At 38.4% G+C, this 13,019-nt stretch overlaps 1 protein-coding gene across 1 annotated transcript in view; it reads right to left on the reverse strand.

Moving 5' to 3' along the window:
- LOC127435401 (thyrotropin-releasing hormone-degrading ectoenzyme-like) overlaps nt 1-9,942 on the reverse strand; it is a 177,348-nt gene extending 167,406 nt beyond the window's left edge. Inside the window, exons 1-3 of the mRNA XM_051688860.1 lie at nt 9,825-9,942; nt 8,793-9,496; nt 2,055-2,328 (exon numbers count right to left, since the gene is read on the reverse strand). Of these exons, the coding sequence (XP_051544820.1) occupies nt 2,055-2,328; nt 8,793-9,460 (942 nt within the window). The 5' untranslated portion in view covers nt 9,461-9,496; nt 9,825-9,942. The remainder of the gene's footprint in view (nt 1-2,054; nt 2,329-8,792; nt 9,497-9,824) is intronic.
- Between the last annotated feature and the right edge of the window lie 3,077 nt (nt 9,943-13,019).

Here is a 13,019-nt window from a genome sequence, read left to right on the forward strand (position 1 = left end):
AAACCTTGTGTAAACTGTCAGCTTTACGCTAAGCTAAAATGCTATTTCTAGCCATTTTACATGCACGTTACCAGGCACGATCATATTTTTTTATCAAGAAAATTCACGTGGGATTCTTGATGATAATTTTTGTATTGTTTTTATTCATGTTAGATCATAATTATTTTTTTTTTCTAGTAAGACCTTTGATATTAGGGCAAAAATCATATTCTTGATAATAATTTTTTTTATTGTTTTCATGTAAAAATATCAAAAAATCCTTAAAACAAGATCAATTTGATTTATCTTGTTTTAGAAACAACACTGCATAAGATATTTAGGTTTTTCAGAGAATGTATTTTTAACGTGTATTTTGTCTTACTGTACTGTAGAGAGTTTTTATTGTCAAAATAAGTGAAAAAATCTACCAGTGCTGAAGAAGTAATCCAAAGTATGTAGAATACGTTACTGACCTTGAGTAATCTAACGTAATATATTACAAATTACATTTTATGGCATGTATTCTTTAATCTGTAGTGGAATACATTTCAAAAGTAACCCTCCCAACCCTGTATATATATATACATTATATATATATACATACACATTTGAAGACAGAAGTTTACATACACTTAGGTTGAAGTCATTAAAACACATTTTTTAAATACTCCACAGATTTCATATTAGCAAACTATAGTTTGGCAAGTCATTTAGGATATCTACTTTGCGCATGAGACAAGTAATTTTTTCCAACAATTGTTTATAGACAGACTGTTTAACTTTAATTGACTATATCACAATCCAGTGCGTCAGAAGTTTACATACACTAAGTTAACTGCGCCTTTAAGCAGCTTGGAAAATTCCAGAAAAAATATGTTAAGCCTTTAGGGAATAAACCAATTAGCTTCTGATATGCTAATTGGCTAATTGGAGTCAACTGGAGGTGTACCTGTGGATGTATTTTAAGACCTACCTTCAAACTCAGTGCCTCCTTGCTTGACATCATGGGAAAATAAAAAGAAATCAGCCAAGACCTCTGAAAAAAATTGTGGACATCCACAAGTCTGGTTCATCCTTGGGAGCAATTTCCAAATGCCTGAAGGTACCACGTTCATCTGTACAAATAATAGTACGCAAGTATAAACACCATGGGACCACGCAGCCATTATACTGCTCAGGAAGGAGACACATTCTCTCTCCTAGAGATGAACGTAGTTTGGTGCAAATCAATCCCAGAACAACAGCAAAGGACCTTGTGAAGATGCTGGAGGAAACAGGTAGACAAGTATCTATATCCACAGTAAAATGAGTTCTATATTGATATAACCTGAAAGGCTGCTCAGCAAGGAAGAAGACACTGCTCCAAAACCACCATTAAAAAGCCAGACTACAGTTTGCCAGTGCACATTGGGACAAAGATCTCACTTTCTGGAGAAATGTCCTCTGGCCTGATGAAACAAAAATGTTACTGTTTGGCTATAATGACCATCATATATTAGGAGGAAAAGGGTGAGGATTGCAAGCCAAAGAACACCATCCCAATTGTGAAACATGGGGGTGGCAGCATCGTGTTGTAGGGGCGCTTTGCTGCAGGAGGGACTGGTGCACTTCACAAAATAGATGGCATAATTAGGAAGTAAATTTATGTGGATATATTGAAGCAACATCTCAAGACATCAGCCAGGAAGTTAAGGCTCAGTTGCAAATGGGTCTTCCAAATGGACACTGACCCCAAGCACACCACCAAAGTTGTGGCAAAATGGCTTAATGACAACAAAGTCAAGGTATTAGAGTGGCCATCACAAAGCCCTGACCTCAGTCCAATAGAAAAATTGTGGGCAGAACTGAAAAAGCATGTGTGAGCAAGGAGGCCTACAAACCTGACTCAGCTACACCAGTTCTGTCTGGAGGAATGGGCCAAAATTCCAACAACTTATTGTGAGAAGCTTATGGAAGGCTACCCAAAACTTTTGACCCAAGTTACACAATATAAAGGCAATGCTACCAAATACTAACACTTAGTCATTTTAGAAAATCTCTGATCATGTGATCTGAAAGCTTAAAATGAGACTCACCACAACTCCATTATCTGTGACTGCTTCTCTGTAGGTGAAGTTGCACACGGCCCAGGCCAGGTAGTATGTGGACATGCGGGGCGTCCTGGAGAAATGGTTGGTCACCCACCCATCCTCCTCAGATGTAGAGGACTCCACTGGCATGTTGGACAAGGACTGATACGAGCTCTCGTGTTTCAAACTCACTCTGAAAGTGGCTTTATAGATGGGCTCATCAAAACACGGGAATGCCTTTCTTGCGTGAGTTGGTGAGAACTGTGTCACAGCAAGATACCTGCAGAATAATGCCAGAAATTGAGAAAGAGAGACAGAGACAGATACAAGAGAAATAAAACTCAAATGGGCCAGGAGTTTAAATTGAAAAAGTAATCTCACCTAAATTTAATTAAATTGTCACATGACTTTACTGAATACAGATAAAGCTGTACTCAACAGGGTTGTGAGTTGTGAAGATGGACAAAACATCAAATGTCAACAACATAACACATTCCCCAAAACTGAGTGTTGTTGCACTACCACACAGAAATAATGAAATATCTGGATGTCTTTGAAGCTTCTGTCACAGCTGTAAATATTAAATCCATCGTGACAGCACAACATAAAGAAAAACAGACAGCATGAGCCAAATCACATGACAAAGAAAATATTAACAAGCTGTCCAATGTAAATAGTACCTTACATGTAGTTGGATTGGTGAAGGCAGTGAATTTTAAGTGGATCATTAATAATTTACAAACAAACATATTTAGGATGTCATATTTAAGCTGCCCATAAATAACTGCAGAGTTTGAAGTTTGACTGCACAGAACTGTAGAAATGTTCTGACAGATGTGAAGTCATAGAGCAGGAAAAGAGGTCAGGGGAGGAGAAATAGTGAGACACATGTTTTGACTACTTTATACTCTCAGTGATAACATTGCTGTTCAAAATCACACATACAAGTTCATTTCAAGGTATTTCCAGTGAGCTCGACTAATGGATATCTAACCCTGACTCAAATATTTGAATTTTGCCTCTGCTACCCACAGTATGAGCACCAGAGGGCCGGAGACGTACTGTGCTCTCTCTTGAACTTTCTTGACAGCTTTTTACTAACAATGGAAGCCAATCATGCAGCAACATAAAAAAAAAAAAAAAAAAAAAAAAAAAATTGTTGTCCCATCCGTCTACCTCCTCTTCGTGTTTACCATTGAGAGGTGCTGCATCTAAAAAATGTTCACACTATTTAAAGGTTACAGTTAAGATGCAGACAGTGGGTGCTTGTGGGTGATCAAAAAACAAAGTGATGATGATGATGGTGATGATGGTGATGATCATTATAATATCAGCATACAGTATGTTGAAAACAGATCAACAGGAGGTGATTCCACAGGAAGAGGATACCAGAGTGAAAATCCCTGCTGTGATTCATATGCTGCTGTTTCAGTTTGTTGGTTTGTTGTCTGCTGTTGTGACAGGACTGTCCCTGCTTCAGCAGATCATTATAACATCACTGATATGCAATGAGATGTCAAACAAATGGGGTGATGGATGAGGAAATGGTGACTAAAAAAGTTATTTGATAAACTTCTGTTAAAGCCGCAGAAGACCAGATGTTCTGAGCTTGGTTTGAAGAGAACTCAACACAACACTCCTGTGCCCACATTTAACTACATAAACAGACATTTTTTTTCAAATCTTACTGGATCCCTGGCGTTATGTGTTGTTGACAAATATAAGATCAGGTAGCAGACACTGATGACACTAAACAGAAAAAATCTGTATAGCCTTTGGAGTTGAGAGAGCTACTGCAGGACACTGTCTGATCAACACTGTCACGCTCCTGTCACTCTGTCAGTCTGGGTTTTTGTGTGACAGGACCATAACATCATCATCCTATGTCTGTCTCTGTGTTTCGTTTTCTGTCTCTGTGTGAGCGCACTGTTTCGGTCATTATTTCACTGCCGTGCGCTCCTCTGTTGGTCTCACGTTTCATGTTCAGAGCATGGTGTCTGGATCCTGACTTCCCTGTCTGGTTCGGTTTCAGTTGTTGTTGGGATCCGGATACTCATTCTCCATGTTCTGTCTGTTATTGACGTGAGTGCATTGTGCTTATGTCATCTTGGCAGCATGCACTCACGTCAATAGTTTGTGTCTGCCTTTCGCGAACACGGTGCGCCTCGTGTGCTGTCGTCACGCTGTGCTGAGGTTTGGTCACTTCAGTCTGAGGTGTTGGGTTTGTGTGTGGCCGAACTCTCGCACAGGTGTCCTGTCTCATTTTGTCGCCTGTTGCATGTACGCTCAGGCTTTGTCTAGTGTGGGAATGAGTGGCATCACTTTGTTTGCCGTTGCTACGCATTCTCTCATCTTGTCTATCAGTTGGCATGAGCGTGCATTGCCTTATTGTATTGGCGATGTGCGCTCATGCCATTCGGGTGCTTGTGTCTTGTGAGAGCACCTGGCTTTGTTTTGTGTCTGTGTTGCCACATGTATCTCAGTCTTGCATCATACCCCTCCTCCTTGTTTGCCTATTATTAGTTCATTAGTCACACCTGCCCTGTCTGTTAACCTGTTTGATTTCTCTCCCAATTTTAGTCTCCTCATGTGTGTTGTCCAGTGCCAGTTCGTCTTGTTTCTTGTCTCATATCGGTCCTGTTTATGATCCCATCCCTTCTCAGTCTGGTCGGTCCTGTATCCTGTTACCTCAACCCCAGCCTGGATTATTTATTTTCCCTATGGGGTAGTTTATGTTTGTTTTTCTTTTTCCTTTTTGTATTAATAAATTCCCAACTTCATTAAATTCTTCATTTGAGTCCTGAGCCTCTGTTGATTCTCTGCAAACTGTGACAAACACACTAAATGATGATGCCACATTCATTTCAAAGCTGCTCTTCAATGGATCTTACAATATCAAGAGCTCATTCAGTGCAATGAAGATTCAGTTGGGTTTGATAAAGAGTCATTACAAAAAGCCCTTAAACATGCTGTTTTTACAACTGAGAGCAGGTCTAAAGTTTGGCACAATTACCCAGTTATTCAAAGACAAAAGGGGGCAGCTAGTTGATGGTCAAAATATTTAGGAAGTTTGGCCATGAAAGGATCATTTTAGGGTATATCAAATGTGGAAAAAGCTGTGGTAAAGATGCTGAAATGCTTCATTTTTTTTTTCCCTTTCAAAGGACAAAAACAACTACAACAACGAAAAACAGTAAAATGCCATGCCAATATGCAGGAACAAGTATATATTCTGTGCTGTCTTCCTAAAACCTCTGAAATATGGGGCTGTAAAGGACATTGTAAACACAAGATACTACAATCAATGCACATACAGTATGAGCTGATCTTAAATAGTTGGATACTGTATGATTAATTTAGGTGATTTGAAGATTTTTCAAAGATTATAACAATAATGTGTTGTCTTAGTATAAACAGGAGCATATGGACCTAAGCTCCATTGTCTAACTGTCCAGTCTCGCAGTTTATTTCAGTGCAGTGGGGTGGGAATTGCATAAATATTTGTGGATGACTACAAATTACAAAAATAGGGCTTAATCTGTTTTAAAATACATTAAACTTTAAAGGCCCTGCATGCTTCATACGAAATTGAGGAACGAATGGGTGTGACATAATTTATAACAAAATCTGGCCAAAACAAATGTTTTTTTGAGTTTGTTTTGGTGGTTTGTAATGGCTTGACAGGGCGAACTTTTAGGAAAACTTCTTACCGGCTGCTAAACACCTTCTAAATGCCATTTGTTCACATCGTCGTTAGGTGTGACCTGGAGCTCCACCTACTTTGAGGCCGACAACTAATTCCGTTTATGTTGTTCAGTCAGTCATGATCAGTCAACATGAACATACCAGCGTTATTAGCGAGCTGGTGCAAACTTACCTTCATCTGTACGGTTGTTCACATAGAATTTTTTTTTCTTTTTTTTGTTAGTCTACAAAAGGAATCAAATCTACTCAAATACTCTTAAGTGCCCATTCAATCTTGTTTTATATGCTGCTTCATTCATGTGCCTGCCTTTCACACATCTGTCCACAGTAAGGTATGCCTATCATCATTTTATTTTGAGTCTAAATTCTGTCCATTAACATTCTTTTATACACCTATCTTTACAGTAGTATGAATGTCATCATAAATCACAATAACAGCGGTGCATATTATGGCCGTGAATAGCATGTTAGCACATTAACATCATGAGTGCAAAAGCATTACAAATTACACATTATCTTCTGTATATATCCAACACACTCTCACGGCGAAATCGTCAGGATTCCTACAACTTTTCTAAATTTGGCTAATTGGTATGATATCGTGCGACTGCACTCGTTTGAATTCCTACGACTTTCAATACAGCAAATGACGTCGCTGGACATAGTTTCCATCTAATACACGACAATTACTTGCTTCTGTCACACACAACAGCTTCCTATCATGTTTACACACTCTACTGACTGGTTAAGTTTAGATAAGGGGTTTGGGTAAGGACATAATATTAATAAGTATGTCTTTAATGCCTCGTGCGCGGAACTCGTGCTTACTTCCGCATTACACATCTGGGAATTTGCACGTGATGAATTCATACGAGTTTATGTGAACAACATCGTGCGAGACCATACGAAATGGCCAACTCGTAAATTATGTACGATTTTCATGAGATTGGGTTGATATATCTTACCTTTTATCATTATCAAGTAGTTAAAATAGCTTCTTTTACTGATATTGTGTGAATTCTACTCAAAGAATGAGGCATAAAGTAATTGATAACACATTTTAATGTCATATTAGTTTATTTACACTGTGGTCTTGAGCATCCTCATATTTACATGCTCCTCTAAATGCCTCCCCCAGCAGCGTGGCAGGTGTCTGAATGTTTGTGAATGTATGTCATTGCTCAGCTGTTTTTGAACATTTTTACCTCTGAACATAGAATGAAAAAATAAATCTCCGTAAGTGTGCTAGGCCTTAAGTGTTAAATGTTATTTTAATGGACTTTCCCTCTTCAAACTGTAGGATGGTAATCATTGTTTCTATTGAAATACCACAGATAATGGAGTTATTGTTCCTACAAACAACAATGCTAGCTTTGTATTAGCCACCACTGTCATTAATGAATCAATTAAGAAAGTATTACATGTTAGGAAGATTATAATAGCTTCTTAAACTGCTTGATAGAGATTCCATATTAACTTATTACAGTTTTACAGTAACATTAACTGTAGTAGGGTCAATCTTGGGATCTGGTAATATTTCAGTTCCGAGAGTTCTTAAAGGTTTTACAAGATATTGATTCATACATTATAATGAATTAAAATAATTATTTCATTAAAATAATCTTTATCATAAAATAACATGTTCTTTCTATCTTATATCAAGCATTTTGTCATGTCCCTGAGGCATTTAACTGAATTTGTACCTAAAAAAAAATTATTAATAAAATGTGCACACTTTATAATTTTTGTTATTAATGTAAACATGTATTGTGTTCCTTTGCTGAGAAAGATATAAAAATAAATAAATAAATAAAAAATGCTTTTTATTTTATTTTTTATAAAAACCAGGGAATAAAATATTGTCTCTCAGTCTGAACTCAATCCCCTCACACCAACCAGAACATGTAAGAAATATCATAATTTGTATTCACATTTTTAAGTGTATTATAGTCAGATTGGTATGGCCAAGCTTAACAACTCAACTCTGTCACATGAGATTCAAATGTTTTTCAAACGTATATTTTTAATATATATACATTTTATGCATGCTATGTGGTCTTCTGTCCAACACCATAAGAGGAACAATGGCTATTTTGAGCACACACACACACACACACACACACACACACACACACACACACACACACACACAAAAAAAACACTCCGCCACACAACCCTGCTACATGTGTCACTGTAAACCTGTGACGTTGTTGATTTATGCACTACATTTATGAACGCTGTAGCAAAAACATGGAATAGTCAATAGATTATACATTACAAATTCTATATATTTACTTGGTGACAGTGGTGGGAAAGTTGTGACATGGTTGAGACGAGAGTGACAACATAATTCAAATTCAAATGGACACACAATTATAAATCAATATATTGTTTGTTGAGCACAGCCTGACATTAAGGGCTATAAAAAAAAGTTGGGGTTTTAGTTAAAAATCTGAATTCAAATTTTTTTTAACAAAAATATTGAGACCACACAGACACATAATTTGCCAATTTGTAGCTTCATCACATAAAAAGAGAAAACTGTAATAAATGTTATATGTTTAGACATTAAATTGGAATGAGGGACAGGTGAACAGTAGGTAGATGTTTATTTGTGTAGAATTGTTTTCAAACCACTTCCATTATGTCCGTAATCGGGTTGACAACAAAAGTTGTCCAAATCAGAAAATAAATAAATAAATAAAAATAGAAAATAATAACAGGGCTTTGAGGAGGGAAAATATGATTTGTTGGAGGTTTGATATGTTCCTACGGTTGTGGGGTAGGCTATTCAGACAAGTAATCAAATGTAGTAATTATTATTTTTTATTTTTTTTATTATTATTTATTATTATTATTATTATTATTATTTATTTATTTATTTATTTTTTAATCCCAAATTGAAATATTACCAGATCCCAAGCATGACTCAGTAACTGGTATTTTGCGGGAACTATAATTAGCATAGTAGCCTAAATGTCGAACATCACATAGCAATAACATTGATAAAGACAGTGTACAAGACATGAACTCAATTACCTTCTCTGTCCATGCAGCATGTATGAACTGCGGAAAAATCCCAAGAGTTCATGTTGAATGGGCGCATGAAAGGTGATGTTGATCTTGTATGTTCTGAGGGGCTTCATCTCTCTGTGCAGCGCGATCACATACACCTGCTTGGGCTGATAGTGGAAGCGTCGCTGGATCCTCATGGCGCCTGCAGCTTTCTTACTGTCGGAATACACCAGCACTTTCTCCATCTCCAACCTGTCCGTGTGCAGCACGATCAACTTAGTGGCGCGGACGCATTCAAACTCAATATTCACCTCACCGGAGAAGGTGAAGTTCTCCATGTACACGGACAGTTGGAGGTCGTAGTGGCGAGGGCGCAGGGTAGCCGGTAAGCGCACATGTCTCCAGGGCTGCTGGACGTCCTCTGAGTATCTGCTGCTGTTCCTGTCCCGGGACTGTTTCACTTTACTGTTACTGGAGCCGTTTGCGGCTTGAACCCCGCTGCTGTCCCCGGCGCATCTCTCGAAGCTCACGCTGAGCGTGATGGCGATGGCCGTGACGATGATGAGTGTGAGGATGGAGATGGCGAAGCCCAACACGAGTCTCTTGTGCACCGTGATGTGCTGTTCGGTCGTGCGGGGCCGCACCACCACGCTATCGGCCCATTGATCGGACAGAGCCCGTCCGTTCCTCATGCTCGTACCCTCAATACCCAACGGTACGAATCCTCACTGCATTAGAAAGGAGAATAACATTAAATTAAAAGCAATACCGCATTTGGATGTTTTCAAAATAGATGTACTATACGTGACTATCCGGTTATATGAAGCATAATGATCTTATGCGGGATCAACGTATCGTCGCTCCACCTCAAAACTACAGAGGATGAATGATCAGACGTATTTAAAGATCATGCAAAACCATGCAAAGACTATACTTTTATGAGATTATGACCGAAAAGACTAAGTTTTCAGCATCCAACCTGGCGCGCAATGCACAATAAGAGACATACAGATCAATAAATGAGCTCATCGAGTGAAATACAGAGAGAGTACGTACTGCACGCGCATATCCCCGCCACGATTTCTCCTCTGACATCTGAGTTTGATGGATTTAGTTCCAGCACACCTGATTCATGATCAGTCACAAGAGTGTCTCTGTGAATGTCTGTTCTCTGCTGTCTATCCCCTTCTGCCTCCATCCTCATGGCTGCTGATCTCTCTCTCTCTCTCTCTCTCTCTCTCTCTCTCTCTCTCTCTCTCTCTCTCTCTCTCTCTCTCTCATCTACATATTTTTCCTTGTGTTTAGTTGAGTTGCATCTAATTAAACAATAAAATATGCAAACAGATATCAACTCTTCTCTTTCACAAATCAAAAGTGCTGAACTGCATGAATGTGAAACTTAAAAATGAAACTCAGACAAATTAAATGTAATGGAAAATGAGACATGCATTTGAGACATGTATGTGTCAAATTTTATAACTGAGCTGTGACTCAGTTTTTTCAGCACAATGATTATTACACATCACACAAATAAATACATTAGAAGATTACTGTTGTGTACCTTCAGAACAAAAGATTTTCAAAGGAGGTGCAGAGACTAACTGAATAAACTATATTGAGGTGCTTTATTTTTTGGCCAGTCAAAAGAGAGCCCAACTTCTTTTTTTATACATGTGTAAATAGGTAAAATTAAACAATTTACTGCTGTGAAATAGTGTGTGTGTGTGTGTGTGTGTGTGTGTGTGTGTTTTCATAAATCTTAACATAATGAATCATATTCATAATGTGAGCTGCAACAGTAAACTGAAGGCTGTTGTCCATGGTGCTGAAACAAACATTTGCATGAATTTAATGAGTTTCACAATTTTTCACATCATAATTAACTGCCTGTGGCATTGGCAATCGTTTACCACACACACTGCTTCCATATTTTCCAGCACTTGGCCCTCTCTGTATATCTGTCATTGTTTAGAGTCTGTTTCATGAAGGGTAGACCAGCAGCGGCTCTTTGAACAAAGTGACTCTCCATACGTCAAATAATTCACGCAATCTGCAGCTGTTGGCATGGCTGGTTAAACAGCACAGCAAGAGGAGAGTGGTGAGTGTGTGAAGGAGCCGAGAGAGAGAAGGTAGGGTATAAAGATGATGGGAGACAAAGAGAAAAGGAGAAAGGGTGTGTCTAATGGATTTTATTCACTTTTTAAACTCTCTAAACTAGAACAGGCAGGAAATGCATTTAGATTCTCGTCTCATCAAGATCTTCTACAACACTGATGGAATTTAAAATCTATTCTTCTGAAATATTGGATTAGAGATTGAATGTCCTAGAATGATTGTTGGATATTTAAATCAAAAGAAATGGATGCAGAGACCTGTTTGCTATAAAGAGAAAAATCAGCAATTTCCATGTGGCATCTGCACACAAAATCCCGTCTCATGCTGTGCAAATGTGTGAACGCTCTTGTTGACTGAGAGAAGAATGAAAACGTAACGATAGATCAGCCTTGAGGGTGTGTAAGGGGTTTAACTGAATAAATAAAAGTTAGTAAAACACCCTTTAGGGCAGCTGTGACAGAGGGTAATTTCTGCTGAGAGGAAAAAGAGGAATATATTTGTGCGGTTTATAATGTGTAAGTATAAAATCAGAGCAGATCTCCCCCTGCAGTCCAGAAGTAACATTAGCATTAGTGTCACAAGCCAAAATGGACAGAGTGTCAGCTTGCAGCACCTAATATTATCAAATATTATGGTAGATTTTTGGAACATCCTTTATGTTCTCTTATTTGACAGTATCAGTGTGTCAAACTCAGTTTAGCTGAGACGTCTTGAAATAAAGCTGGACTGATCCATTGAAATGTAGCGTCTCTTATCGAAGAAATCTTTGCTGTTATTCATCATGTCAGTTAGTAGACAGATGTTCTGAACCCACTTTATATTAGGTGTCTTTAACTAATATGTACTGCAGTTGTTATTTCTTAACCTATTGATAACCACTATGGTGGCTGAGCAAAAAAGTTTGATGCTTGACATCCAAAGAAATCCAATTCACAGAATGTTGCTGTCCAAAAATGAAGGTCTATTTATTGCACTTGATAGTCAAATACAAAACTCAGAAGTTCAGAAACATAATTGAAAAAAGGATTGTGAAGATATATTGTGAATTTCTTAAGCATCAGCAGTCAGTAGGTGTGTTCGTGTTCGACTGCGCCTTGCCTTACGGATCGGTGAGATTTGCCGGTTGCAGTCGGGGGAGGAGTTGAAAAGAGAGCAGCCAACCTGGACACTTTGCTCTTCCTGTCATCTGCTGAACCTACACCAGCCACAGAAGATCACGCAATGTTTGCAGACGAAGTGGAATTCAGATTGACAGATGCTTGAATATTACACAAAATAATCAGAAACATTGTTTATTTGAAGATTTATGTGCTGCTTAATACAGTGCCTGCTGTGTGTACAAGAAGAAAGTACAATAAACGTTTGTATTATTAAAAAAAAGGAGTCAGTATTTTTAACCATTTTAAATAAACATGATATTACTATGACACCATAATATAATATGATATAAACATGATGTATTGTTATAAAAACACGGATTTGTGAGAGATTTTGCAGAACTGGAGGTGTCAGAATAAACACCTTTTTAACTGCATACTACCATACTACTCTTATTTCTGCCATAGAATGACATAGCAGAAGTAGTAAGAGTAGTATGTGAAGTATGCAATTGCGAATGCAGCCCAAGAAACACATGTATCCATTGTCATGTTGTGAATCTGGCCAATCATAAAGAAGCTCTGTCATCATTCAGAGCTCGTGCAGCTGCTCTGGAGAAACTGTGCCAGCTGAGCCAGACGGCTGCTCTCAAATCACTCTCGCTGTATTTTGATGACATATGTCACGGTGACGCAGCAATGGCACCGTTTCAAGTCGGACAAAAATTCTAACCGACATGCACTGCTTCAAGTATGGCGCCGATTGGTCTGCACAGCATTTCATGAATTCAAACACACCTAGTGCCTTTATAGCAGCATGGAGACAGGATGTGAGGTCAAAGACAGTTTCTTCCTGTTCTGGCCACACCCTCCAGGTAGCATCACCTGCCTTTTATCACCAGCAGGCTTTGTCCCCCCTTGCCACTAGATAGGGTTAACTTAAACAAAAAGTGTATAAGACGCTGTAATAGAACTTCACACACAGGCAGGGAAGGAGGACACAGGAAACTTGGGACTTGAACTCAAAGGTAAGACTTTT

The sequence above is a fragment of the Myxocyprinus asiaticus genome, chromosome 45 (assembly GCF_019703515.2).
Source record: "Myxocyprinus asiaticus isolate MX2 ecotype Aquarium Trade chromosome 45, UBuf_Myxa_2, whole genome shotgun sequence".
Lineage (NCBI taxonomy): Eukaryota > Metazoa > Chordata > Actinopteri > Cypriniformes > Catostomidae > Myxocyprinus > Myxocyprinus asiaticus.